This window comes from Anticarsia gemmatalis, chromosome 6 (assembly GCF_050436995.1).
Source record: "Anticarsia gemmatalis isolate Benzon Research Colony breed Stoneville strain chromosome 6, ilAntGemm2 primary, whole genome shotgun sequence".
NCBI classification, from domain to species: Eukaryota; Metazoa; Arthropoda; class Insecta; order Lepidoptera; family Erebidae; genus Anticarsia; species Anticarsia gemmatalis.
Window position 1 is genome coordinate 7,443,402 of NC_134750.1, and position 25,905 is coordinate 7,469,306.

A 25,905-nucleotide genomic window follows, 5' to 3' on the forward strand; every position below is an offset into this window, starting at 1 on the left:
TGTGACTTTAAAATTCTCTATTTTACGAACATTAAATAACGATTGATTGCAGGAACTGTGAAAGCTTCCTAAAGGTTTTGAATCGACTTAGTATTGCCGTCATAAATCTTTTGAGCCGGAGCACCCTCTAATCTAATGCTTCTCGACAAGAAATATACGAGCCTTCGGGCGATTTGTACACCATTCTTACAATGAGGAACCGCGAGAACTGGGATTTCGAAGAAAAACGTAAAAATATCACCTAGCTACGATTTGAGAACTTTTAATGATGGAACTTCATATCATTTATTCATGGATGCCGTCTTTGAAGAAAATAGAAGTTTAGTTTTTTTATTATGTACTTTTTATACCTAATATAGTTTGTGAATAAATAATCAAAAGCTAATATAGGTATTATGAATCTACGTGGTTTGATGTGAAATACACGTGTATCATATATTCACCACAAGCTCTTAAAATAACTAGAAACGTGGATAACTCATAACATTTTAGCATACACTCAATATGGTTGAGGATTTCTAATTAGATTATACCTTAAATAAAGTGAATTATATTTTGAGCCGTACACGATATAATAAATAACAAAGATTCCAACCGAGATAAAAGATTACAAGTGCCATGGTTTTATGGGATTAGGAACAACGCAAGGGTGAAATTCAAACAGAATTTTGTAATGGATAATTATAATCTGTGGTACATTGTCGTGGCCAATTAGAATTTTATTGTTAGACGTCAACAACATTGCTAACATGTTTATAGTTTTATTAATAATACTGGTGCTAATGATAATAGCTGTTATATTGGTTGCTGCTTGTGCCGTGATATGGTGAAGAGCTCGATTAATGAAATGAATTAGATGGGTTAATGTCTTTTTAACTAGGCTCTCCAAGGGTTCATTTAACATGAAGATTTACACATTGAACAAGTTCGCTTATTGACAAGAAACCAACGTGTGTGTATTCGTATTGCTGTCAGGTGTTATATAAATAAAATATACGAGGGAACGCGCCGAAGATAATGCTCAATGAAAACGCCTTAAAAAGTACACTCCTATCAACGATGACGTGATAACGTTGTAAAAGTTTACTGAAAAGGATGGGCTAGTACCTGACATAAACGAGACAACAATAGAGAGCTCAAGGTAAAGTAAAACTGAACTTTACGTCTTCACAGCTCAATATAACTCGTACCTATGATTGTACCTGTATTGACGCCGCGCTATTTAAATATTCATCGAGTTGGAATAAAAAGATACACAATTTTTATCCTTAAGAAGTTTATCAGCAAATAGCTATCAGCTTGGTAGTAAGTACTGGCGCGTAGCCAGCCGCGGCTTGCTGCGTTCCTAACAACTTTATTATGCATTACCGGGTGTCGCGCAAACCTAAATAAGCAAGAGTTCACTTGCCAAGTTTCGGCTTTACATTTTCATTAGACGTTGGTCTGTCAACGCGCGTGTGCCATTAATGCTTAATTTGTGACATCATAACTCCTCCCGTGTATCGTTAATCATATTAGTTTGGTTAACAAGAAATATTGATTGAAAAATAACGTTATTATCAAGCGAAGCAAAACTTTTCCCTATCTGTGAAACACCTTTCATGTTGTTTGAAATTTCTTGTTGGATCCTTCATCGATTTCGGGATATTTCTTCAGAGTTGCCAATAAGTTACCACATGTTTAAATATAACTCTACAACATACATGCAAACTTATTTAAAGATTCATGAGCCGTAATAAGTTGTATATACATTTTACAAAACCGCAATATTCTATTTGGACAAATACGTGGAACTTAGAGGAACTTCCGAACTCCGTAAGGAATACTAAAATTCAAGAAAGTTTTATTTAAAATCGTGTAATCATTTATTAAACTGAGCTTTATTTTGATAAACAGGTTATCTTTGTTTACAAATAATATATGTTATTTCCAACTTAATTAGCTCAGTAGGTAAGTACTCAATCTTATCGGTATTCGACGTGATATCCTCGGTGGTTAAGTCATTTTCTTCAACATTCATATTATACATTGTCTGTATTCTGACCTATTTGCGAGAACAAAATTAAATTCAAGACAAGAATACAAAACAAAGTTATATTAATCCGCCTTCAAATTAATAAATATGAATTAATTGTAATGTCATTCACATCTTTGAGATGCCTTTGTCAAAGTAAATTATCCAGTTCAAATCGACGAATAACGAAGTTCTTGTTCCACGTCCCATTTCTAATTACATTATGGTTCTGTAAATGAAGCCTTCGAGCGGCCCTTTCATACGAGAGCCTAGCGATATCACAGTCATTCCCGAATTTATAAATTATCCAACGAAATTAGATTAACATAGCAGGATTAAATTAAGAAGGACAAAAATATTTTGGTTTGACTCTCCTCGTCGGGTAATGTTTGTATAAATAATTCAATACATAATGATAGGTCTGTATGTTACTTGTACTTTACATTTTACTTAGCATATTCCATTCAGACAATTCGAAGTGGCTTATCCTTGACATAACAGCAAATAATAACTTGTATTCACGAAATAACACATTTCTGAATGTAGTCCATAAAGTTTTACGTACCGACTCTTTTGTTTGTGCCGGGATTATATTGTTCTTTTTTCTCATTTTTATTTTCAGGTATTGTCGTTTCCTTCAGCGCAAAACACCCTTATGCGACCGTGGTACAGTTTATAAATCCATTTATTCGTCGTAACTGTTTTTTACACTTCAACTTGGCGCTAATTGAATGGGTGAGCTTGGTAATGTTTGCCCTCGTTTTAGACATCCCCAAAAACAGCTGGCGGCTGTTGTGTTGTCAGAGCGCCCGAAGCAAGGCAGATATCAAATGTCGTAAATCCATCAAGCACCTAGCCAGAGGAATTACCTATAGATTGATCGTGCTAAACGATAGCGCGCTTGACTGCGACAAGGCACTATGAAGCGATCAAATTTGAACGTCGGAATGATGTCGGCTTTATGGCTAGGATTAGCCTAGACATAGATGTATGTGAACTGCATGGATCAGTTTAGTAGAAATTTACCACATCGTTTCGATTTCACCACTTACGATCCGGATACACAAACCAATGAATAAAATGATGACTTATAAGTATGTATGAAAATTCTGACTAGATTCCACTAGATAAACTGTACTTTCTATCCATCCATCCGGGATATTAATAGGAGTATTTTTATGGTTTCAATAAACTGAATAAAACCTTATCAAAATTTTAGCGATATTAAAATTCTTAATTTAAAGTAGCCAGTGTTATTACGGCATAACAACTCTAGAGAGAGTATCGGAGTCAGTTTTCCGGAATAGTCCCCTTGCAATTTAATTAATTAATATTTTAACATTTTCCCAAATACTCTACTTTTATTAATTTACTAGCGGACTGGCCCGACTTCCTCCGTTGAAATCTTTCCCATGGGAATTTTGATCCCATAGATCCCATACAAACCTTGTCCCGACAGTTACTAACATACTAAAAAATATATCCAATTTGGTTAAGTTGTTCAAAAGTTACGCGCGTATAATATTTCGGAGTTTCATTTTTATTTATATAGATTTACCTCTATCATTTCTTAGAGCGGCAAGCTTCGCCGCTAATTCTTAATCAAGTTAACATGTTTTACTGATGATCTAATTTGTTGCCGTGTAACGAGGAACGCAAATATTAATGAATCTCAGGACCGCGTAACAGCTCTTTCACCCAAGACTTTGTACCACGTTGTCGCATAAACTAAAATGTCACTGAAGCTAGAGTATGCTTGGAAACCTGAACTTGATTTACATTCAACCCTTGTAGTCAGTATCACTCATTAGATTTTCAACTAAGAAGTAGGAGGGTTAGAAATTTAGAACATAACAAATCATATTGATTATCCCTCAAGATAGATGAATATTATCGGCACAATATTTTTATATGAGCAATGCAATACCGTTTTAGTTTTTGTTAACTGTTTTCTGCATAACACGCGTTAGACCTCCGGCTGTAAATTTATTTTGAAGAAATTATACTTTTAAAATAGAATTACCCTTTTCCTTTGCCGTCAGAATTTTTATGAACCTCTTGAAAATCCTCTTGAAAAATATTTTGGTAACGCCTAACTGAACTTTAAAATTTCAGTTAAAGTTACCGTTGAGCTTGGTTAACTGCTTTAAGGTTTGCTTCGTGTCAATGTTAATATGGAAATAAGAATATTACAATCATTTAACACAATAAATCCATCTTGTATTATCTTATTAAAGCATATTTCTAGCCTTTATAAAGGTATAATACATGTATGTAAATTAATTAATATTAAAAAACTAGAAAGGTTTCTTTAATAGACAACATACGAGGCCTTCTATACAAACAGTCCGGTATTATCTTGAAATAACTCTTTGTTAGGACTCTAAATGATCGAACCGTCGAAATTAATAGACGTTGGACGGCCATTGAAACAATCAAATAAAATTTGAATGCTATTAAAATTGGTTTATTATTATAGCATTCTAATTCTTCCACAAGTCGCTTAATGGCCTATTTATGATACAATTGGTGGCGAAATGGAAGTAATATTCATGTTTAACAACTCGGTTTGATTATTAGTACACTGAATGGCATATTAAAATATAATATTGAACCATGTACTGGGTAGTTGATCAGTCGATGCGAGAGCTAATTTAAACATAGGAAACAACATACTAGTTAACACTAATACATAATTTTGTTTGGGGTGAATTTTGTGGTACGTACACAATTTTATTCTTCCCAATTTTCACTGAGTAGATAGATATACTATATATCGTTGGTTTCCTTTCAGGATTAAAGTGCAAGTCTAAATCTAACCACGGCAGGTACGACACCAAAAACCCCGATTTGAAATCCAGAATTGAGATCATCAATAACAAAAAACAAGCAAATTGTACGTGGTCCAATAGCAACATGAGCACACAATAAAAAAGGTGTAAAATATAAAGCGCGAAGAAAGCCAAAAGATGGTGGCGATATGGGTACAATAGGCCATAATCGGTTCCCGTCACGTTTCGGCCAAACGACGGAGTACAACGGCCAGGTAGAGCCATAGACAACACGTCAAATCTTTTCATGTGTCGTTTAAAAGGCACACGCACTGCTATCGTCAGATAACAATTTTACGTGTTCGACGCTACATTTTTTATATCAATCTTCTTTTTTTATGTTGGTCGAGGTAACGTTTGTTTTTTTTCCTTTGTGTTACCTGGCTGCAAGCAAAGTTTTTGTTTTGTGATCTATTTAAACTGTTGACCATTTTATCGGATGGATACAGATTGTTTATTAGGTACTACTAATTATATCTGAAGTAAAGTAAACAAAAGTATGTTGACGATCTATCTTTTCATTAATTGTGTATAATTATCAAAAGCGCCTATTCAAACAGTAACTTTGTTGCATCAACACAGCTTTGTTTTTTTTGCTGACCATAAAAATGATACTAACGACGAGATGAGTAAATGACCGGAAAGAAAGCCTTATTTTAAATCCACCGATGGCTCTATGTAAAAGTGGGTCTGTCTCAATGAATCAACTACGAAACCTTGACATTGATCATAACGGGTCGAATCGATTACGTATCTGTAAGATGTATTTATTGTCATGCTAATAATGGTTAGGATTATTTTTCGAAGCTCAACGGTCACGGCGAATGATGACCAGTTTGATATCGCGCCAGTTAACCGGCGTGTGAGAGAGCGGGAAGGGACGAGCGCCGGCTGCGTCAACGCGTCAGTGCCTCCCGCGCTACACCGGCGCAACCCGGCATTTATCGCGGCGCATTCTCCTACTCCGCGCGCTCTCTGCTCCGATACTTCACCGCACATGTATTCCGCGAGTGTCCTGTGAATAACTTTTGTGACGTATCTGGATGTTTTGCGTGTCACAACCATGGGTGGACGACTTGTGTTGTTGTTAGTGATGTGTACCAGCCTGGTGGCCGCCGACAGGAAACTAACCGTTGTCGAGAAACTTGAACAAGACGGGGACCTCTCGCAGGTATTTCAAACTTTCTAATGAGTACTTAAATAGTTTTACAAGACTTGTCTCACTTTTGAGTAGTTCCTGGAGGACAATTCCACGTTAAAACTTGCCAAACTTTCGCTAAGATAACGTAACACTATGTATGTAGAGTTATTCCGTACTTAAAACTTTGAATATAAATATATTAAGTTGACAGGCGCCGTCTTTGTGTATTAAAATTGTTTTGATACTGAACCTTTATGCATTGTACCTATAAATTATGCATATGATAATGTGGTCAGTCAACTGTCTTAATGTCGTGTTCTGACTTAAGTAATAGAGCGATCAACAAATTAACTTGTTTCTGAAGTATACCGACTTGTACTTAATTTATCAATTAAATAGTGTTATATAATTGTTGTATATGTTATAAAGTGTGTCTTCATTGATTATAGTAAAAAGTCGTTTGGCTAAGATCCTCCTTATCTTTAACCCTTTTTTTCAATTATTTCCTTATGTAAAACTCTTAAGGATAATTAAGAAAAATCTTAAGGTATTGAGGTACCAAGGGAACGAAAGAAAAATAAAACAATGTCTATTTATAGGTAGAATTCTTATTGGTTTCGGTCCAAGCGGCGGATTCGAACCGATAAGCCGATAACAGGTTTTCTTCGATGCAGAATCTTGGGAAAATGCATTGAAACATTATGTGCTTTTGTTTAAAATGTATTGTTCTTTTTTCATATATTAGTGTTCCGCTTAGTTTACATAACACAGCGGTTAAGTAATATTAACAGCTGCATTTAATTATTGCGAATGCGGTTAGTAATCGGTAGCCATCTGGCTTTGAACATGACTCATGTGGTCAGTACTCTTTCCACGGCACAATGCCTCACTGATTTGTACCCTTTAACTTTCACCGCTCTGCATTCGAATTTCCTTTGTTTGCATCGTTTTGAAATAATTGCAAACATTATTCCTTCAAAAAGGTAAAACGAGTTGTCTAACAAATTATGTTAAGAGGGTGTGTCCTTGTACCTATTATCTTGTAACGAGCTTATTTTGCCCGACCGTTGCGGAACTGATGTTCAAATGTATGTACTAATAGGGAGTTTTATGGTTTTGTTCTTTTTGAAGGCAGTTCGTTTTGTCAATATGTTATGTAACATTGACTAGTTGAATGATTTGATCTAGTATCCGAGTATAAACTACTTTGGTAACCAAATTTTACTTATCTCCAATAAACAATTTATATTAAAACTAATACGTGAAAATTATGTGTATATTATAGATATAGCCCCAATAGCCTTGTAGCGATTGTCGCAGGTAGAATGGACAGTCCCATAATGTGGCACTGGATGACGACCCACCGGTCGTCATTTCAGTATAAAAAATAATTATTTTACCTATATATGTATGTATAATTAGATTAATAATAATGTTCCACTTAGTTATTTGTTATAATATTAATATATGTATAATAATTGTATATTTATGGATGTAAAAACCTTATGGACCTGGTCTGAAAATAAAGCTTTATTATTATTATTATATTATTATTATATTTATAAAAAGAACCTTAGAGTAACTATAGGTTTTTAACGTAACTCATTTTTGCACTTTTCTTTTTTAACCCTTCTATGAAAATTTTATACGACGTACAAGTATATTCGAAAGCAATGTATTGAGAACTGCTAAGATTATCAGGATAAGGCAAGTAGGTTGGCAGAGCTTAAAAATATTATTATAATTTTTAAATTAATCCTTGTCCGCGTAAAGCAAACGCTCTACAAAATAAGTCAAACGGAAGACGGTATCTGTAAGCAAGTCTTTCTGTAGGGGCTTAAAAATTCTTATACATTTTCTTTTTATTTATAAAGCTCTGTTTCTGTCTCCGTCGCCGATAAGCTTGGGAGAAGTCTTCTTATTAAAGATGTTATTTTGTCAAGGACCGGGTTTCGGTCAAATTTACATATCTTGTTGGCGAAGGGCGGAAGAGCAGCAAAAATACAAGTCAGACAAAAAAGTATTTCTTTAACTGCACTTAATTAACGATGCAGTTCTTACTTATTTGGTAAGATGATAAAAATAGTAACGCGTAAGGTTAGGCTTTTCTAAAATTAACGTATAAAACCCTAATTTCTACTCACCCACGTAGAAACTCATTCACAAACTTTGCTAATGTCTGTAACGGCACACATTTGATTATAAGTACTTAGTACTTAAATACTTGAGCGTAGAAGTAAAGATCACCGTTTGAGGAAGAAATTACAATTAAACAATTAGGACTTGTATTGGCCTGAGAAACACGTAATATAATATAGCTATTTAATCAATGGAAGCTTACCGTGTACAAATGTTAATAAAGCCCTTGGTTACATAATTGAGCGAAGCGTCTCAAATGGTTGCATCCGTTTGTCTTATGCCGGTCCAATTGTGGCTCAACTTTGTCAAAGGATGGCTAGGATTTATTAATGGTTGTACTAACGTTTATCAATTAGGTCCTTGTACCGTACATCAGGTTACCCCCGGTTTCTGAGGTACATTTAGCGGTAGTTTATCTATTCAATAGCGTTAAAACTCATATAAAAAACGCAGTTAAATAGATAAACTACCGGTAAATGTACTCAGAAACCGGGCATTAGTAACACCCGTGTCAAGTTAGATTTGTGACGTCATCACATCTTATACTGAAAATAAGGATTTTAATCTTTGACGTTCTTAAGTTTTATTGCTCTATTCTCCAAGCAGTTGTGCGTCCAGCGGGAAATACTGTATTTTCCGACTCAATAGAGTCAATTATTAATACTAGTGTCCGTTATCTTAGACTATAACTAACTTTTTACTTATAATTTTATTACTTATAATAGTATCTTGAAGAAAACAATACCATTGTTTTCTTCAAGATACTATTATAAGTAATGTTGTGTAGAATAGAGAGAATGTATGATATATTGTGATTGGTCTATGTAGTTTAGGGTCACTGAATCTTTTCTTCCATTCTAACAATTCAGATAAACTCTAACTAACGGTCTGATTCAGTAACAAACTCATTCATACATGAGAACTTTCGCAACGAGCAGAGTTCTGTTTCCAACGGTCGACTGTGATATGTTACTAATTGAAAGTTATCCCGAGAGCTGATACTAGAAGTAAATCGTTTTCGTATATGTCGTGGACTACGTTGGTATGTTTCCTCGACTTACGTTCATATAATGTGTGTATTTAAATTCTTGAAGCACGCGATGCGACGCAGTGACGCGCTCGTCTTACTCGCTTCCTCTGAGATAATTATTGTGGACAACGGCTCCCTTCGTCAATCAACGGACAGTTTAATTCCATTTGAGCTTCCTTTGTAAGGTTACGACTTACGATGGATATTATACTACCTTCCACATAACTTTGTCAAGCGGCTACTATGACAATAATCATATTTTACATACGTGTCCCTCGATGGATATTACAATAAATTTATCGGTAAACATACGCTGTGATAAATCAACCGCATTTTAATTTATGTTATTTATTTGTCTGCTTCATAATTGGTAGAAAAATGCTTTAATGAAAATTGTTGCGTGTGTCGTAAGCGGCATTCGAGGCTTCAAGCGGAATCCTGTACGTTGCTCGGGCTCGAGCAAATCTAAAGTATTTTAATAACTCTTGTCTACCAACTGGCAAGCACGCGGACATGCTTTACCCTAAAATTAAATTCTCAAGAATGGACTCAGACAATTGTACAAAAGATGTTATTTGTTTCCCGCAATAAGATGACTAAGTGAGTAGTACTTAAAAGCTTCATAAATCACTCTTGTTTCTTTCTGCTTTAGTCGCAAAAATACTGAAAATGTACATTATCTCGTTTATCATTTTAGCTATGTATGTGTACCTAACCGATTTGCTTTATTGACAAATTCTACCTAAAATTGAATAGGTAAACAGAAAGTACCATCAATTTCATTTTACCAACTTAAACCATTATTAATTCAGCAAATCTTCCTCGACCACCTGAGCGTAGCAGTCAGCTAGTTTTTAATGTATTCGAAGTACATAAATCAAGAGGAAAATACACCCTGTAAGAATTTCTTAAGAATTAATTTCGCAATCTTTTAATTAAATATTAGGCGAAAAACGGTTTCTTTAAAAGCTTTTGTTTTTAAGGTGCGGTCGACTTAATTGGAACTGGGGTGAAGTGTAGGAAATTACAGTGGTTTCAATGTAAAATGTTTCCATCCCCGTGGTAAGTGATAAGAGCCTGATGGAAATGTTGCGGTACGATCTCATTCCACGACCCAAGTGTTGTTTTATGGAAAAATGGATTTTCTTTTTGACATTCGTTAACTTTTTTATCAAGAAAATGAACGTGATTGCTTTTGTATCGAAGTTTCATTAGGCCCATAAACTCGTAAAAATGGCAAATCAAAGTCACGGGAAGTATTTTGTATACATTTTGACAGTTAGTTACATAAAGTACGGACGGATTAGTAAGTTAAATAAAATATTGTGCCAGCATTAATTGGACGAAACAACGAGCTTAGCAAAATGTTATGATACAATTTAGAAGAAAAATGTAAACAGAAAGAAAATAACATTTATTTTTTATACAAACAAGAATACATTGGAGAAACTTGATACTTTTCCTCAATCTGGAAGTTTTTCACTATGCATATGATCTACCGAATAGAAAAATACATGCACGACGTGACAATATCTGGGGACACATCCTGTCACCGCTTCCTGCGTTCCTGGAGGTGACGAAGTATCAATTGGTGGGGAATTCAATATAAGCGTGTAGCGATGTAATGCGTGGCCTGACGCACCTCGCACCTCCGCTTCTCGGTTACATTTTCGTATTCTGTCCCCGTCATGACACCTGAGAGGTGTACGTAATATCCAAACGTATTTTTAACGTACTTTGTCGAAGGTCGTCTACAGCTACAAAACATGCTGAATAGATTATATAAAAAAGAACTTACTCTTTTATTAGTCGCTCCCGGACGGTTTTTTGACACTATCTACGTGATGTAAGATGTTACTAAGGAAAATTTTACACTTTAAGGAATATCATTTCTGTTAGTTTACGCATTTAAAACATATATTTCGGAAATATAAGCAGTGCTCTCGATATTTTCCGACACTTTTAAATGCTCATAGTCTTTGAAAAGCTTTGTCACTTTATCATAAACTTTTTGGTAATATCAATCAATTCTTATAATAAATACAATTAAATGGTTAATCCAAACAACTTGAGCTACTTATCAATAAAACATAGAGGTCAGGTATATAATCTGGTCGGGTGGCTCCCACCCACATACGATACAATTTGTCATAATCACCAAGTTTCAAATACCTACATCGGGATATTGATCGTCTTTACTACCAGTGTATATTATTTTGTCATTACGAAGGTTATTGGAAATACACGTTCTCAATCCTCCGGCTTTATTGAAGCTTTATTCTCATAAATTTAAAATTATCTATCATTAAATTTATATCATTTCACAAATATATTTTAATATGCTGGCCAGTAATTTAACTGATAGATCTTCTAGGCAGCCGACAATTTTTAGAATATCGGGACTAATTGACTACTCTTTTTTGAAGTCGGTTAAAAACAGCAAAACATAACTTATAAAACAAATGATTTGCGCAACAAAACCGCATTGCCATTCGTGCGGCTTTTAACGTTCGACGTTTGGTTCGATGGGGAAACATCCCCACCTTGGGGGACCGATATTCCATAGCTACTTAATGTTTCAGTACATCTTCCTGTCTTTAAACGTCGGAATAGTTGGCCGACAGCTGCTATCATTCACTTCGCAAATAATTACCTCTATTAATGTATAACAGTGGCTGTATACTTGCCGTCTTGGCCCGGCTATCGGGATCTTATTGGAAGTTCTTATTGCATGGTTTATATTGTGCATTATGTGCTTTTCTTACATTTTAATCACAAATAGGGTCTTAATATCGGTGTTTGAATATTATAATAGGGCTGTGTTAAGTCTTTTGTTTGATCTAAGATTAATGCGTGTAGTAGGCTTTCATAAATAGAAACACTAATATTATTATTTTACTCTTTGCAAGGTCAATTTTTATTATTTTTATTTTTAATCAACAGTATCATTCGATAAATCTCAAGTATGCGTATTGTGTTGTTTCGGAAACCGGACCGTAACATAAGAATGTGTATGCTCCTTAAACAGGAAATTATTGCCTCTATATTTTCTTCAAATGTTGGCACTACACTATAATTACACCTCACAGTAATTGCAAGAAATTATGCCTAAAGTTCTAGGCTGTTAAGTTTTCCATCATTTATACTATATTCCACTTGGGAAAGGCCGGGTATAATAGGGTCCTATAGTTAAGGCCTAGAATATTTAGCTTGTGTGTATTTGTATTCCCAGAATGTTTAAACCACGACCTTGCGGTGTTAAGGAACTACGAAATTAAACATTAAATAACATTGTGATAATTTAATACATAGTAAATTTGTACAAGTTTGGTCTGTGCTTTAAAACTATGAGGTACCAAGCTTACTTCAACTTTATTAATATTGTTTATTATAAATGTTACTTACCTACAGTAACAAGTTTCTTATCTGACTTTAACTTAGCCTTACTCAGGTTGAGACGTAGTAGTAGTTATGCAAATCATTAGTTTAAAAATAAATCATTCTAATTTCATTGGAAGCAAATCAAACAACATTTACGAAATAGTAATGATAATACATAGTAGTAGAGTAACTACAATTAAAATGGTCTAGACATTGTATTCTAGTGTTGGTAACAGTTTAATATAATATGGGTTGAAGTTGGATAACTTTGTACGGTGATGCAAATAATGGTTGTAAAGGACGGCGCCTGACAGTGATGCGGGTGAATTTCACTCAAGTGATACCTCTTACGCAGATTTATGTGAGTTTTAATATAACCCCACCCTGTATATGTAAAAATAGTAACATCGGTATATTTACATTCCAAAGAGAAGCTAAAAAAAGCTCACCAAAAATGTTATTTCACTGCCTAAGTTATGCTTGTAGTCAAAATAAAGTGTGAAGAATTTTATTTACTTATGCCTCTGCTACCTATATTCAGTAATACTCATTATGAATTCAATTTAATTAAGTAAAACCACAATTATAATCGATTGTATTATTAAATGCACCTGACAATACTAGTTATTAGGCGGAGAGGGCAATAGGATTAATTATTCTGTGGTCACTATGGAATTTACACGCTGGTTTCCCAGCTTAAGCACTACGCGACAAAACTGATCATTGAATATCGACTAATTAATTATGTTCCCACATTCAATGCAATCTCTAATTGTAAATTATATTACTGACAATTTATAGGCTTTTCGTTTTATCGCTATGCTATCAATAATAAATTAATATTTAATTTCATAGGTTTATTAAGTGACAAATTGATTTATGTGGAAAGCTTGGGCCTAAAAAATTAAAATAGCGTTGCTTATTTCAAGGTCACTGAACTGTCATCGCTAAGTATTTTTTCTCGCGTCAGCTGAAAATAGATTAAGATTTTACTTCAACGTGCACAAATAGCACGGTTCCAGTTTTAAAATGAAATACTTTTGTACCCAAGCAAGGGTCCCCGTGGGATACACCGATAATTGAATTCTGTCATAAGAAAATGTTGGAAAAGCTTGGTATAAACTTGTATGCAAAATTTATGTAAAATGTTTAGTAAATTAATAAGGTTATACCTTTACTCTTCATCCAATAGGGATGTAAGTCGATTAGTAACCGAAGTACTTTTTCATATTGACGTTATCCAATACAATATGGATGTAGAGAGAAGGAAAAAAATCATTACTAACCACATTAACAGATTGGTATCGCGGTAACGTACACAGGAAAATTTATGTAAGCGTTTAGTCGGTGCGGGAACGACAAACGAATGAATCCAATAATGTTCGGTTACCCTGAGAAGGCACATAACATGTTCCTGTCACGTGTCTGATGCAGCCAGCTGCTTGAGAGATAGGCTCTTTTATATTCAGAGGAGGGAGCCCACACGGAGAATTGCTTACAGTTCTACTGAATTTCTGAGCAGTATCATTGTTCTTGTTTGTATATGAAGCCACAGGTAAGAGTATTCAATGTATATGGGTCATTTAAAATTCAACTGACAAATGTTATACGAAACACTCTATAATTTTAGAGCTTTGGATATTGGAATTGGAACAGATTTATAAAATAACTAACTTAATTCTGTTAAATTATGGAGAGTTATAAATATATTCGCTAAATATAACCTTGAAAATACCTCTCGGTTATTGTTACAGTTATTACCTCTAAGACCGTAACCGTCATGAAAACTATTTGACGTATGCTGGCGGCAGCGTAACGTGTTTATAAATCTACATTAACGCCACTTATAGCAACTAAATTAAGTTAGCTCACCACGGTCACGCGTCGCGCCGCCTAACTAATTACAAACGTCACAAACGAAGCTTTTATTTCCACTCACAGAAAATGTCCTAATTAACGACACAATTTGTACGACACCTTCGTTGAGCGCTACTGTAGTTCATCATTATTCTTTACGGAGGAGGGTATAAATGTTTTTTACACGGGGTAATAGGTGAGCTAACGCTTGAAACGCACTTCAATCGCTACTAAAGTGCCTACATGTAGGGAGCGTCTCGTTTGAACGTGACATGGTAAAGTCGGCGTACACTCTTCTCTATTGTCTACGGGGCATCCGTCGCGTTATCGCGTTACCCCGCCTTCCCTTTTATATGGCTGCATCCCTAAGAACTACGCTCCTCGTAAATGCTTGTTTATCGTACACCCACTTTTGTAAAAGAAAATGTTGCTCTTTTTAGATATGTTTTTCAATGGACGTCGTGCGCTTTGTTCTTTTCCTTTAATTTTTTTCCTTTCGTTTTAACCACCCGAAGTAAAGTATGTTTCTGAAGGAAGCGGCGCTCTAAATTACGCTCGTTTATTTTAACTTGAGAGCCAGACGAATAATTTTTATTACATAATGTAATATAAGTGAATTTTAGGTTCAAATATGCTAAATTCTGTATATCTATTATATAAATCAAAATTGACAAATAGCTGATTTAATTGAATGAGATTTCTGGAGTCCTATCTCTTACAAACTGATTTTAAAATGCGTACATGGCCCATTTAATCCGTCATCGTCGTGAATTTATGACCGTCCCTGATTGCCCCCTCCAATAAAATTCGATGAGCCGTGATCTGTGTGCCAAAAGTTCCACAATACAGCTATAAGTTGGTATTATTGCACACGGTGTGTCTTCATGCATGCGTGAGGGTTGCAGACAAACTGGTAAAATGTCGCTATTAATTAAATAACTTATGATTTATGGTGAATGCTTAATGGCGGAAGTATTAAATCCATTTTTTATTAGAATGGTAGAGTGCCGTAGCAAATTATATAATCAATAAAAGTATTTGAACAAGGTTCTGTGTTGCTATAGTAGTGGTATCTTTTCGTGATTTTATATAGGAATTTATAGTTTCATACAAAAAAAATATTTGAACATTTTTAACATATGGTGTACAGACTTAACTTAGTAATTGATTACTAGTATTATCAACAATCATAACATAACTTATGATTGGGTGCGTATATTTCGCAGAAAAACAATTACTTGAAGAATAACATTTTGTGACTCGCAGCATATAAGTACCTACGTCTATTTTCGTATATAACATGTTTGTTTGAATCACAAAGATCGCTGTTACATTCTCGGGATGGCATCAAAAATTCCTTCCGTATCGTTATTATTGTTATCTTCTCAAGAAACGGTAACGAGATACTTCCGATGCACGTGATCATTACCAACCGCTTTTGTTTTATTATATTTGACAAAAGCACTGCTTTTTATATGATGGTTTAAGTTAACAAGGACGTATGTGTTGCTTTGAAGCTTTAAAATTTTCCTCACTGCCTTTCTCTAATACTGCTCTTAGAATCAATATTAAAAAAAACATTGCTTCGATCCGGCTATAAGGGATTTTAAATAATAATGATTATCGTTGCTTAGTTCAAAATAATATATATTTGAATACATATTTGAATGAACAATTAATAAGTTATAGGCTGAAGCAGAAACTTCAAGGAATACTTCGGTGATAATTTACAAGTAAAGCAACAAAGCTAGAATTATCATAAACAGGAGCCTACTAGGTAATTTACAATGTAAATGACTGGTCTGTTACCGAAGCTACGTATTTACAACATTCGATTCCGTTACTTCCATTCGTTCCATTAATTTGTGAATAAATCGGTTTCGATTCTATTTCCTGTTGTGTCGTTCAATACTGCCTTTTACTCGACGATTGTATTACGAACTTTGACAAAAGTACTGCCTACTTCTAATTAATACACTGAGTTTTCAATGGAATATTCCATCAGTTTCAAGGACAGGATGAACAGCTTTCATCTCTGTATTAATGATATTATACTCGTATCTTTGTCAGTCCAAGTTTGTTGTCTCTTGGAATGCTCTAACCGTTTTACAATTAAACTTATTGAATTTAAAATGACTTGTTGCTATGAAGATTTTTAGTTAAGCTAGTTTAAATTTGAATGCCGCCATTAGTTTTTTTTTAAATATACTGACTCCAGTTTTTTTAGTTCAAAGTAAACAGAAGGTTGTTGTGCTATTGTTATTGATCATATTTCGATTCGTTTCAGTACTTTTGCAAAATCCTGTTTCCAATAAAAGCACATACCTACATCCATACATATTACTGCTGCGTGGTAAAGGATATTAATAGATTACGTGCTTACTAGAACAGTCTATAACAGTCTACTAATTCCCGTGAGCCTCTCCAAAAGGAGATTAAGGTACGGAAGGTAGGGAAAAGTAGGTGAAGGTGAAATTGAAAAACTGATGGTCGCTACTGCCAATCCCCTGGATAATCCCTAAGGGTGACCACTGGCATTTTATGATACTCACGGGACCAGATGGGATGCTTTTTAACCGACCTCTAAAAGGGTAGGACTTCGTAATTTAGTAATTCATACTTACATACTTATATGTTTAATATATAATTACTGTAGTGTCTGTCTGTCTGTGTTGTTTTTACGGCTTAACTGATGTAACATTGAAATGTAGTTTGGTTTGACATTGATAGCTTATGTCCATGGATACGTTATTTAAAACATTGTTATTGAACTAGATATTTATATAGTAGATACTAGAAAATAGCTGTAAATCACTTCACAATGTTCCACCGCCAACTTGCAATTAATAGATAATTTTGTTTTTACTTTTTGTGCTTAAAATATAACTTTCATTTCTATCAGCGCGGCGAAAGAAATTGTGCCAATGAGTTAAAAACAGTGGATGGACATTTTATAAAGTGAAGTATAAAATAACAATCTTAATGCCTCTGAAGCTTTTGAAGTCACCGCTATGTTCAATTTACTTTTTACTATAGAAAGAAAATAATTGTTAAAAAAAAGGAAATAGTTGGCACTGCGTATTTTTTCGTTGAATTAATCTCGGGAAGCCGAAAGTAGTAAATAAATTATTTTTGCAAGAGCCACACTTTCTTTCCCAGCAAATCTCTTTTATCGTATGTGTTGATTAAAACTCAGTTTATCCCCCTAGCTTAATCTAACACTTGTCTTCCCTGATACGATTAATTGGTATCGTTAACTGGATTTATCGTGTAGTGTTGTTCGTCGGCACACCCCTGCGACTCGTGACTTATTTACTTAATGTATGAAGAAATTTGCCACTTTGTGGGTACAACATGCCCAACAATGAACTTCTTTCCGACTTGTAAACTTTGCCTCTTACAAGTTAGTACTTAACGACATTTTGGGAACATTGATAAAGAACTCGCGATCAAAATTAATGAAGTTACACGTGAATAAATTTGCACAAAGGTACGCCTCCACAATAAATGTAGTTTCAAACTACGCGTGCCTGTACTTACAAAATAATTAAATTACTTGTTAGTTGCGTATTAGTTGTAGCATTACAAAATCAATACTTTATTAATAAAACTTAGTGTAGTCGGATGTGTGTGCAGATGTGAGAATCATAAATCACTCTTACTTGTGTAGATAAGTCCGAGCAGATTACTATCATTGTATGCCATAAATAGCAACTAATTCAACAATGAGTACGGCAAAAACATGATATTTTGTGTGTAATCCATCGGATTATTTGTCATAGTTAATGGTTTTTATGGTACACGTCATAATCTGTATTTTTTGTTCAGTGTTTGGGTAAAAAAATAATGTGTTATGTAACATGGCATTGTTGATCGCGTTAGCTCAGGAGCATGCATCTGACAATGGTTACGACCCTATTGTTATGGATAATTGAAAATGCGGGTATAATCGATGCTTTCTATATTGTTATTACAATACTCCGACAGATGAGCGGTGAATATAGAGTAAGCGGCTTTGAATATTAAGAAAGATTATTTTTAAAAATCTTTGTTCGTTGATGTTCAGTAGGTACAGCCTAAGTGTTCGCACGTTAAAATGTCTGAAAGTTATTGCTGCTTTTAATTTAGTGTACACTTGTGACGTTATAGCTACTAAGCGACGTCTGTAATTCTAAACACTAGAGCGGCTCCGATGGCAAAGGCAACAATACCTTTGAAGAAAATATCCACTCAACCGTCTAGACAGGTGGATAGACGCTCGACGCTGTTTAATTTAATTAACAAATTCGGCCAACAGAATAATTAACAACATCGTAAAAACGGTTCGCAATACGCAAAGTTCAGAAATATTTCATTAAAACTGCAGAGGTAGGTTACGGTGTTCGGGTAAAAACTAGGTAAATTGAAGGAAGCACTTCAAGAGCCTGTTCCGGTTTCGAGTGAAATGCCCGACCGGCCACTGCTATGGCTTCCGCTCGCCTGACCGCAGCAATGTTGCCCACTCGACTATATAACATCGGAGTTTTGTAACACCGACCGAGTTCAACGCGAACATCAAATATAGCAAATAATTCACCGACACCCAATACACGTATGGAAGTTAAGCCGAGAGCTTGAGGTTGAAGAACTCATTCAAGTAAAGTAAATTTAACACGAAATACAAATAAACTTAATATATGGAGGATATGATGGTAATATTTGTAGAGTTAGGGGCTAAATGGGCGCTGTACGGACGATCAAACTGTGATAAATTTTCCTCGGTACTTTGGGTAGCACGAAAACCGATTGGTCTCGCTTGTCCACGAACAATGGTTCAAAACTCGGGGTCGAAGTCTAACAACGTCTATTGCTTTGTATGAAAATGATAAATTGTGAAAATTCATAATCATATGTAAATAGTATTTGTAAAAATTGCGATTAGTAATTAGTAAAGCGGTTTAGTACAAATTACTGCATAATAAAAAGAAACAAGTTGACACTCTCGCTCTGTATATGAAGTCCCTTTGTGAGTTCAAAGCGGCATGCCAAGAATTAGAACAAAAAGAAGTCTCTACATATTTAATTTAATAATTTTCCCGGGAAAATAATTTATCTTTGAATAAAAACGTAGTTCCTGTGGGTTTTACAAGATTAACTTATATGTGCTAGGAATCTGTCAATATACTTAGTTGATTTTTAACGAGCGCAATAATCAAAATTATTTAAAAGAATATGCCCGGTTTCATTCTGTGTTAAGGCCAAGTATGTAATTGGATTGGCCCAATACCTTCACCGATGTGCAACTATAGTGGCACATAACTTATACAGTGCTCTAGTGCTTACTTTGTCATAGACTAAATAACTTCACCAACAAAATGCCAAGTAAGCTCAGTAATAAATTATTAAGTTGAAAACAAAATTAGCTTTTCCTCAATTTGTAGCTCGTGTATAACGCCTACAGCTGTTATACATTTAATTTTCCTTCCTAAATAGAAACAGTCTTATCAAGTAAGGAAGAAGTTATATTGTCACGACTATTTTAAAACAATTTACGTTTAAATAATTTATTCTCTTATCAAAGTTTGAATCCAACAAACGGTATACCTGTCATAGTATAAATATTACGAGCTCAAAATGAATGATCACAGTTTTCCCAACTCGGTTGAGTCTGATTTATTCGGGTCCAGTTGTAAATAAATGGACGTGCTACCATCAAGCCATCAATAAAATGTTCACAAACATATCACTCAGTAAACTTAAGACAGTTTTGATAGATATGATGACAATGTTGAAATTTATTTCGCCTTTAGACGCATTTTGTAAATTGATGTTCAAATTTTCTTGGAAACAATTCTAAAATGATTGGATGCCGGTTGCCGTCTTTGTGTTAAAGAAATAAGGTTCCCCGATGTTTATTGTTAGAAGCTTTTTGATTTGGTGGATTCTCGTGTCGTTTGTGAAGAAATAACGAAGCTAGGATCTTAGATGTTTATCAAAATCACAAGCAATGGTTGTCGTTGTCCCCGAGTTGCTCATATCGCATGCAAGTGAGCGCGCGGTGCCGCACTGCCAGCGGCAAATCAAAAGGCGGACCTATTACGCAGGAAATTCTTGGTCGGTGGTCTTATACGTACGCTTGTAACTTGTACGAACACTATGTAATCATTCAATAGCCTCCGATCGATGTCAATTTTGCTATGATGAACAACTTTGTAGATTAAATGTAATGAATTAAATATATAAAAGTTATTCGTAAATAACTTCGTTTATGCGAAGAACTCGCGTTATTCTGAACACTTAAAATTCACTAACATTCAAAAAGTTCAAAAACGTTTTGAAATTATCTTTTTTTACCTATATAGATAAAACTGCTTAAAAATGCGTTCATGCTACAAAAATGGTACAGGTACCTATTTTATAAATAGCGAACGATCGTGTTTTATGAATTGTACGGCAAGAAGTTTAAATTTTCTTATTTAGCCAAAAGAAGGTAAACAAAATAGATACTTACATTTTTATCTCATCCAATGTTATGCAAATGTTCCATTTATGCAAAATTCATTTTAATTGTATTTAATCTCATCTGCTCACATTTTCTGTGGCAAATGAGGCCGAGTCACGGTGCGTAATTAAGAAAAATTCTGTCTGAAGCTTTTTGCGGGATCAGAGCTGGCCATTGCCGTCAGTTGTGCCGACATTAGCTTAATATATAATGTTGCGCAGAACACCTTAATCTGCTCCACGATTACTGTAACTAGCCTCTCTGCCTTTGAACTTGAGTAACCTTATTATTCATTAAAGGACTTACGCAGACTCTCTTCAAGAACTCTAATAAATTATCTGACTACGTTTTAATCCGATAAAAGCGATTTTTCAATGCGATTATGATTTTACGTCGGCGCAAATTCATTAAAAATTAAACTTAGTTTTACTGTTGAAGGCGGATTTCAAGTATTCTTTAAAAGTTCAGAAAATTTTGTTCTCAGTTTAAGCCTTGAATGGCCATGATCGTGAACTGGATAGGGTAGGAAGCAAACACTTCTCTCGAGTTCTTTTCATTATTCATAACTTAAATTAATTTCAAAAATAAGTAATTTACAATGCGTGCATCTCTCCACTAAAATAACTGCCGTTTTAGAAATATAGTGAATCGATGTCAATCAATTTTACGCCATTTAGGTTATTTTTTATTTCAGAGATGGTCACTTTAATCGACGTGTCAGTATAGTATGACTAGGAAATAATCAATTAAAAATAAGAATCAATAGAGTATCCTTGTCAAAAACTATTGATTTTGTCATGATACATATTACTTTAAACAACGTACAAACTAATAACGTTCAGTGCAAAATGTTACAGTCAAACAGTGGCAGGGTCAAACGATTCGTGTGTTATTGAACAACAAACTTCACAGTATCATAAATAATAATAGACTAAAGGTATCTGATTATATAGCATGAAAACTAAATGTAGCTTTCGGTATCGAAGCTGATCGTAAATTCAAATCCAATACACATGACTCTAAAAGGAGGAACGGAGAGCGTCGCGGAATACTACAGAGTCACGCTACACCTATCAATATTCTATTCCTGTTATATTGTTTGTAAAGAGCTTTTCTCTCTGTACATTTATTTATATGACGTGAGTGAGAATTTGGCAATATCTGCGTTCTATAAAATATTCATTGATACGATAGGTTGTTCACAAATGGTAAAATGTTTTCGGTAGAATGTGACTACTGAAATAACTTTGTAAATAATATTTTTATGAACGTAATAAATACAGTCAAAGATGAATCCTTGGAACTGAATTCGTGTGTATGTTATCTGGTATTCTTTCCAAGGACGTCCAATCAAGGTCTCGCGGGCGTTTTGCTATCGGGCAAGGTTCCAAACCGTGATTGAGAAAAGTTAATCCCAAATAAGTTTCTTAATACTTGCTAAGAATAAAGATAGCAATTTTATTAGTCTAGACATTATGTGATAAAGCCCAATTTCTGATATTTATTTTACAAATTGGTCCAAACTGTGTGTTACGTTTAGTCCACTGATACGCTTTAGCTATGGTCTATAGATTTACATGAACACGGAGAGTGTCCTTTCATCATAAATTCGATATGACACTAACGTAAAAAAGGGGCGAGTATAAAAAAAATCGGTGTGTTGTATACAGAGTTGAGTGATAATCGGCAGTCTTTTAAAAACGATTTAAAGGTTTCGTTGAACATTTTGTACGCCATAAATATTCATCTTAAATATGCCAAAACAAGTTTTTTCAGATGTTCTTTTTCGTTATGGTGTTGGGAAATTAAAGTATTTAAAAACTGTGTTACATAGGCCTTTATATTATATCACGTAGAGCATTAAGAACGTTAGATTTTGTTATAATAACTGTTAAAACATTTACAACACATGCCTGAGAGCAGGAAATTACTTAAACTTTATAACTTTACGGCAGTTAGAAACAGTTGCTTCAGTAGAAACGAAATGTGTCGCTAGAATGCGGGCTCTTTTGTTCACACATCCCTTCCCAACTGCTGTTATACCACTTGATGCTTTACTCTTTGTCTTCATCTCAGATCTGTTCATGGTTAAGCTTTATCGGAAATGATAGCTACTTGTAACGACATAATGATTTATTTATTCGTGTCATTGCTACATAATTAAGTACCAATAAGCATTATATAAACTTATAACTATGATAACTGTCTAAAGAGAAATGCTACTTAAAAGTTTCATAATTTGTCAAGGCAAAATAAGCTTTGGTTTTGTCAGAAAATGCTTATATTATTAATCAAAATATTTTCACCATAAACATCGACGGTTTTGTTAAGGTGAAAGAAGACCTCAAAACGGAACAATGAGTGCGAATTAAAACAGAAAATGCTGGTGGTATTGATTTGCAAATACTGTAACAAAGGGACAAAGGGCATATCGATGGCGGCAAAAGTCAGCGTACTTATGTTTCATTCAGCACGGATGCAAGGCCGTTATCTATTGAACAAAGCTCCACGATTGTTCATGCAGATTTAATCAGTTGGTGCCTAATACCCCGCCGGCCGGCTGTGCGGGTGCAAATAAACCAAGATTACAAATATGACATGCTGTGTTGTCATTCGATGCATATGCCACATTCAATTTCAATAGGCTTATTGACGTGGATTATTGTAAGCCGGTATTGTTGTGTTAATTGCAAATACTTTCATTTGTTATTAAGATTCATATTGCTTAAATTTTTGGTATTTTGTTTTTTTATATTCATTTATTAAAATTATTTTCTAAACCGCTGTCTGAAGTACTAGCCAGTATTAGCACAGGATGTCAATTTAGGTCAGACTTCCGTTCCTTTCTTAGAGTCTTTCTGCGCCATCGTTTCCAGAAATTTCGTCGTTGAATAGAAGTCTGGAATTTTTCTGGAATCGACTATTGTTGGGCGATTTAACCCTTAAACTCGTACAGGCGAGTTCCACTTGAGCTCGCAGTTTTGCAAGTGACAACCGATTTGTTGTTTGAAGCTTGGTACGAAGTTTAAAGTGAATGCATTATATAGAATATTTTATATTAAATTATACTAAAATGTTAATGCTTAAAATACTTACTAGAAATGGAAAATAACTATGAACATTGTCTTTAATCTTCTTGAACTAAAATCACTACCTAGCATTGGACGAGACTAACAAACCTGAGAATTTTAATTATTATTCCCATAGCTCTAGAATATTACATTAAAACATTTTCGAATATTCAGAAATATTTGTTGTACATTGCTGCGAGTAGCTGGACTTGTTACGATTCTCTCTCTAGTTCACTCAGGAATGTTTTATTATAAAAGGTCTGACTGTTTCTGGGAAAGCAAATATTTAATAAAAGTATTTCATCATTGTTTCAAATATTAAAAATATCTTCGAGGTTATGATTAGAAAGATTTAAAACAACTCGAAATCTTTCCTTGTGATGTTTGTTTGGAGCTCGCTATCAATTCCTTAAATATGAAAACTGAACTTCCATTACTACTACAAAAGAGATTTGATACATTTATTGATGTGATTCTTTTTTATGCAATCTTTATTGATGTTACTAACAACGTACGAAGAAATCATAATTTTGGTATTCTTAAAAGTACTGCGTTCAAAAATGTTTTCCAGGCTATCGGTGTCTAAATTGTTAAAGTCGTCGCACTACGAGTATCTGTTTCAGCGTAACTCGACTGTATTAAATTTAAGAACTTTGGAAGTAAGCTGCACTTTGTTTCGAAGCGCTGGACATTGTTTGTTGAAAGTCCAGAAACAGCTTAACAAATTGTAAGTGAACTATATTAAAGGTTCAAATGAAGTTCCGAGAGAGCGCAGGTGAAAACTTACAGAGAATTTCTGTTTTTCATACAATTACCTTAATTTCACGACGAAATATTCTCATAAAATATTTTCGTCAAAACTAAGTTTCGTTTCGTTAATTTCAAAGGTACGAAAATCAGCTATTCTAAACACGAGGCCGACCTATTTCAAGCTTATAAACGTATTATGGTTGTGTCAGGCATTTTATACAACAAGTTTATTCCTCGCTTACGAAGCAAGGACAACACAAATGACGCTCTACATTATTTTTTGTATAATTCAATTTGTTTTGGCCGCCTCAGTCGTTTCTGTGTTCAAAATGAGGGATTGCCGTGTGGACTGGACTACTAATAATGGTTGTCAATTTCCCGTGCCGCTGTAGCACTAATTACTTCATTATGCGTTGTGGTTGTGGTTAATTCTCCCTCAAGATGAGAGAGGGTGGAATTTGTTGTGCAACAGACTGATGTGACGTTTAAATACACACAACTGAAAAATCTTAAAACAAAATGTAATTCAGCTTTGTGATCAGCTATAAGTTCAAGTACGGTTATAAAATCTTGTTTTATAAACAGGAGATCCCTGGATTATGTTTGTATAAAATACTCGTTACTTTCATGCCACAAAACTTGAAATATCCAAGATAATTTTCTACAAAGTACACAAGCTGTAATTAAGTTTTTTTTTTGTGATATACATAATATAATATGTATTAGATCCATACATAATTTATGGCCCGATTATTTTTTTTTTTTTCACTTAATATTTTTGTGCAAATCGAAGAAGTGTACAGATCCGTACTTTAGTCCTACCAACAGTAAAGGAACTTATAATACTATATATATTTATGGGTTTGTCAGGAAGAAAAAAGGATACTACTGTAATTATGCTACTATTACTTCTTTATTTCTGTATAGTGATTGCGAGAAACAACAACTCCTTGCAAAATGACGTGACTAACCCAAAATGGCTCTATAAAAACGTATTGGATGAACAATCTTCAGAGCAGAAGTACCGTGCATTGCATTAGTTATGTCATTTGCTTGTGCCAATCCGATTCGAGGGTCAGCTGAGTTCATTGACCCGGTGTTGACACGTAACAGATACTTACAGATGTTTATAGTGCCAACATCTTCTGGCGCCGGCCAGACTGCCAGGCAGCGAGACACGCCGCCATGTCGTCGCCAATCCCCAACCGAG

At 34.5% G+C, this 25,905-nt stretch overlaps 1 protein-coding gene and 1 long non-coding RNA gene across 2 annotated transcripts in view; both read left to right on the forward strand.

Annotated features, from left to right (window-relative positions):
• The first annotated feature begins 747 nt into the window (after positions 1-747).
• Positions 748-5,352, forward strand: LOC142973887 (uncharacterized). Its single transcript, XR_012959530.1, has 3 exons — positions 748-1,141; positions 2,637-3,108; positions 4,809-5,352. It is a non-coding gene; the product is annotated as an uncharacterized LOC142973887 (long non-coding RNA).
• Positions 5,353-5,735: 383 nt separating this feature from the next.
• Fas1 (fasciclin 1 Fas1 domain-containing) overlaps positions 5,736-25,905 on the forward strand; it is a 55,739-nt gene continuing 35,569 nt past the window's right edge. Inside the window, exon 1 of the mRNA XM_076115574.1 lies at positions 5,736-6,016. Within this exon, the coding sequence (XP_075971689.1) occupies positions 5,909-6,016 (108 nt within the window). The 5' untranslated portion in view covers positions 5,736-5,908. The remainder of the gene's footprint in view (positions 6,017-25,905) is intronic.